The sequence below is a fragment of the Primulina huaijiensis genome, chromosome 18 (genome assembly GCF_012295235.1).
Source record: "Primulina huaijiensis isolate GDHJ02 chromosome 18, ASM1229523v2, whole genome shotgun sequence".
NCBI classification, from domain to species: domain Eukaryota; kingdom Viridiplantae; phylum Streptophyta; class Magnoliopsida; order Lamiales; family Gesneriaceae; genus Primulina; species Primulina huaijiensis.
Genome location: NC_133323.1, coordinates 3,550,310 through 3,555,581, shown reverse-complemented (window position 1 = coordinate 3,555,581; position 5,272 = coordinate 3,550,310). Strand labels below are relative to the sequence as shown.

Sequence of the window (5,272 nt, the reverse complement as noted above, 5' to 3'; positions counted from 1 at the left end):
CATGAAAAGTGCGCTTAAGCCACTTTTTTCTAAAAAAAATAAGTTTTTCTAAAAAAAATAAGTTACCGTTTGTTATTTTTTTTAATTAAAGTTAAATTTTTAAATATTAAATTTTCGATAATATAGATGTTTTTTTTTAAAAAAAATAGCTCTAAAGGCACCGAAACATTCTTTAATCCATGCATGATCACCTTTGAACTTTTTGTATTTTTTTACGTGTTTTTTTTTTAAAAAAAATTTATTGATTGACTTGATAGTGAAAAAATTTCTAAGATTTATAAATTTTATTCTTAAATTTTTTATGTTTTTTTTTGTGGTTAGATTTATGGATTGGTTTAATATAATTAAAATTATGGTAAAAACTAAAAAGATTTTTTAAGCATAGTCTCGTAAATACTAATTGAACCCATTTAAACATCGTACACTCGCACTCTCATAGTGTAAAGTAGCTTCTCTTCTAATTACGTATGCATGTACACAGAGTCAAAAAGAGACAACGCTGAACATAGAATTTAATTAAAAATGTTCATTTTCCTTTCACCAAATCGTAAATAAATTAAGTGACCCGTAAATAAATTAAGTGACCCGCCGCCACCAATTTAAAACTATACATTTTCAAAATTTTCTCAAACTGCAACACTTTCTGCACGTACAAAATTTAGTATAAATAGAGGAAGATCTGGGGATAGAGGATTATCAAAGGCAGACATGGATTCTGAGCTCCAGAAACTCGGAGGTTCACTTAAGGTGGCTAGTGTGCAAGAACTGGCCAAGGAGATATCGACCACCATCCCGAAACAATATGTTCGTTTCGACGAAAAGGAGTCGATTTTATCTAATGTTTCTTTCTCGAATGAGATTCCAGTTATTGATATGCAGAAGTTGGAAGGAGATTCAATGGTGGAGCTTGATAAGATGCATAATGCATGCAGAGAATGGGGTTTCTTTCAGGTATATTAATGTTTTATTGTATATATTATAGTGACTAACTTTGGTATCATGTTATGTTTTGTTATTTAATATTAAATAAACCGTAATTTTATATGGTACGTAGTATTGAAAAAAAAAACTTTATATATCGATTTTGTACCTTTATTTAGTGTATTTTCAATAACGTAAGGCATGTTTCTTTGATTTTGATATTGGCAGTTGATCAACCATGGAGTGAGCTCTAAAGTGGTGGAAAACATGAAATTGGGAATGCAAGAATTTTTCCTTCTGCCTATGGAAGAAAAGAAGAGGTTCAGTCAAGAAGAAGGAGACGTACAAGGTTACGGGCAAGTCTTTGTTATTAAAGAAGACCAGAAGCTTGACTGGGGGGACATGTTCTACCTCGTCACCTTGCCAAAATATTTGCGAAAGAAGCGCTTGATTCCAGAGTTTCCACACAAACTCAGGTCTCCATTTTTATTCANCGTTTAAAAAAATGTATTCAGGGATGCAATTGATGCTTATGCGGAAGAAATATATATCCTAGCCAAGAAGATTCTTTACCTGGTGACAGGACCTCTGAAGATGAAAGAAGAAGACATGAAAGTGCTATTTGAAGAGGGTTTGCAGGCTATGAGGATGAACTACTATCCTCCATGTCCACAGCCGGAGCTCGTCACCGGCCTAAGCCCTCACTCCGACTACATTGGCCTGGGAATTCTTTCCCAAGTCAATGATGTTGAAGGCCTACAGGTTAAGAAAGATGGGGTTTGGATCCCCGTTGCTATTCTTCCTGATGCATTTGTTATCAATGTCGGAGACATTTTGGAGGTACACATGCATCATGCCTTCCTCTAGCTAGGGATCATGTATATATACAAGCTTGATCTGAATTGCGACTTGAGGTCTTCTAGCTCCAATCAACCACACACACACACACACACACACACACACACACACACACACTTTTGAACAAATTGAAAAATCGGGAATCTATATAATCATTCAATCGCCTAGCTAGCTCCCCAGTTAGGTTTAAATTTGATTTTAAATATGAATATGTTAATTAGGTATTTACATTTCTTGACAAATGACAGATGGTGACGAATGGTGCATACGAGAGCATCGAGCATCGAGCAGTAGTGAACACCGAACAAGAGAGACTGTCCTTGGTCACATTCATGAGCCCAAAACTGGAAGGCGATTTCGGTCCAGCTCCAAGCCTTGTTACCCCACATACTCCCGCAAAATTCAAGAGAATTGGCCTTGCTGATTATATCAAGGGACTGTTATCTCGGGAGCTTGATGGGAAATCATACTTGGACACCTTAAGAGTTTAAAATAATCTATGTTTGCTGCCATACAAGGTGTCATATATATAATATATATGTATGTGTGTTTTGTGTAGCCATTGCAGCTAATGCATCATGACTTACATGTATATATATATGTTAGTCATGATGTATATATAAAAAGTGTCTGCTGAGATAAATAAATTGGTTTTGCAATAATCCCATGAGGACTGATCGGCCCAGATAATTTATATAGTTGATTAAACTTGTTGGAGATAATAGTTTTTGCTCCACCGTACAACTTCCACAAAAAAGACACAATTTTCCATATTCAATATTCATGAGAAAGAAATAAGGATGTCAAAATAGTTGGATTTGGATATGGTTGAAGTATGTTTCTCAACCTGAGTCCGAACTCAAACCCGTACCTAAGGTAAAGCACACGAGGCGATTGCCTCAAGACCTACACTTCAAGAGAACCCAAAAATTTAACTAGCTACAAATAAATCAAAAACTAATATTTATTCAATTATATGTTCCAATAGTTTCAAACATAAAATAACTTCATTTTTAAAAATATATATATATATATTGTTGTCTATTTACACAAAGTAATTATATTTTTTTCATCTGGTTCAATTTGATATCATAGTAACCAGTAATTTAGGTAATCGAAATTTAGACTTCAATTATTAAAATTTGGTGTTGGAAATTTTTAATTAATTTTTTTCGAAGTCAATGTATCTATGCGGTGTTCTGAGTTGGTAGGATCGCATATGTGTTTAGAGATGGGTGAACGAATACTTTAAAAAAATTTCGGAAACTTGAGTTGTTCTCGAGCTGGCCTTAATTAATAGCGGTTAGCTATTAAAAACCTTTTTCTCAATAAGTTAGATGTAACTGAACACTTGAACAGTCTTTTTCAAAGTGCAAAAAAGTCATGTTGGATCTAGTGAATGATTATATTCACTTAACTTCATAATGAACAAGTTGAGCTAGCAAAGAAAGTACATAAAATAAATGATATACGTTTTTATAGAATTTTAAATGTTGAATCTTTCTACGTTTCTCTTTCTTTACTTTGAAAGAAAACAACAACGTACACTGTAACAAATAGTTTGACAAATCAACTTGAGTGCTTGAGTAGCACTAAAAGATCCTTGAAGATCTTATTGAGCTTTAATCGAATGCTCGCTATGTGAGCAACTTGAAGATTGACATATACTGTGCTAGAGTTTTTGATAGCCAAGAATACTTGTGAGCTTGTTTCTGAGTTGTTTGTTGTAAGAAAATTGACGAACTCTCAAATGAATGGAAGCATTCTCTCTTTATAGTTAACTTCTTTCAACGTTCAAGTTTTTACAACGTTTAACATTTGTTTTTCCTGATGCAAAAAGCAACTTGTCTTCTTACTTCTATCTCTTCATAGTACATCGCAATTGATGTGCATTGATATTATTCCAAATATCTCAAGTGTTAGTTCTGTAAAAGTTGTTCTTGGAAGAGGGTAGGTAGGATCTATCCCGAAACACGAGAACCCCAGCTAGAGACCGATATGCAGCAAGAGATCATTAAAAAAGTCCAGTTTGACTCTTCATGAAGCTTGAAGCAGTTGTTAGTCCCACGTGCGAAATTTGAGATAATAAACCCGAAAATAAAGAATAAATTGGACACCGATATTTACGTGGAAAACCCCTAAAAATTATTAGGGTAAAAAACCACGGGCAAGATGAAAAGAATTTCCACTATAATATTTTGTGGTGTACAACTCACTCATTGTTTTTCCAAAGAGAACACACACTCTCTTAATACAGGAGAACAAACACCTCACAAATATTTTAGAATGTTATAAGATGAGAGAAAACTCGAAGAAGGGATGATTTCAAAATGAAAGGGGGAGCTCTATTTATAGAGCCCCTTGACCGTGTGAATACGCGTTAAAAACGCGTCTCTTATTTCTTTACGAAATTTCCGCCAACCCGTATATGCACCCACGTTTTTTTTTCTTCAAAACATGTTGACCCCACCACATTTAAAATTCTTGTCGACATTTCTCCCACTTGGAGATTTGATTGAGAATCAAACACATCTCCACACATCCTTTCAATCTTGTCATTCCCTGCTGCTTACGTTTCTGCTAGACCACTTGAGAATCTACACCACTCAAACTTATCAGAGTTCACTGGCTTGGTCAGAAAATCAGCTATGTTATCCTTCGTATGGATCTTCTGCATATCCACGCTTCCTTCCTCTACTACTTCTCGCACAAAGTGAAATTGTACTCCAATGTGTTTCGTCCTGGAATGAAAAGCTGGATTCCTTGCAATGTGCAAGGCACTCTGACTGTCACAAAACAAAGAAACATTTTCTTGTTTGTGCTCGATCTCCTCCAATAACCTTTTAATCCATATTGCCTCCTTGCAACCTTGAGTAGCTGCCATATATTCTGCCTCTGTTGTAGATAATGTTACAACTGTCTGTAGTTTTGAAACCCAGCTTACTGCTCCTCCTGCAAGTGTAAACACATAACCAGTAGTAGATTTCCTCTTATCAGGATCACCAGCATAATCTGAATCGACATAGCCCCTGAGTGTAAAATCCGATCCTCCATAACATAATGCAGCATTCGAGGTACCCTTAATGTATCTAAGGATCCTCTTGACAGTGCTCCAATGCTCTCGTCCAGGATTCGCCATATACCGACTAACTGCTCCCACTGCTTGAGCAATGTCCGGTCTTATACAGATCATGGCGAACATCAAACTTCCCACTGCTGATGCATATGGTACTCGAGACATCTCCATCCTCTCTGCTTCACTGCTAGGACACATCTCGGAGGATAACTTGAAGTTAACAGGAAGAGGGGTCGAAATTGACTTACTATCTTGCATGTTGAAGCGTTGCAAGACTTTCTTCAAATAATTTTTCTGAGAAAGCCAAATCTTTCTGTTACTTCTGTCTCGGTGAACTTGCATCCCTAGAATCTTGTTTGCTGGTCCCAAGTCCTTCATATCAAATTCCCTAGCCAACTGTGCCTTCAATCCTTGGAC

General features: G+C 35.8%; 1 protein-coding gene across 1 annotated transcript; it reads left to right on the top strand.

The window, feature by feature from the left end:
- Positions 1–659: 659 nt before the first annotated feature.
- Positions 660–2,397, top strand: LOC140964850 (oxoglutarate-dependent flavonoid 7-O-demethylase 1-like). Its single transcript, XM_073424810.1, has 4 exons — positions 660–951; positions 1,150–1,397; positions 1,437–1,761; positions 2,028–2,397. Exons 1-4 carry the CDS (start codon positions 709–711, stop codon positions 2,268–2,270), a joined length of 1,059 nt encoding a protein of 352 aa, XP_073280911.1. The 5' UTR covers positions 660–708; the 3' UTR covers positions 2,271–2,397.
- The last annotated feature ends 2,875 nt before the right edge of the window (positions 2,398–5,272 follow it).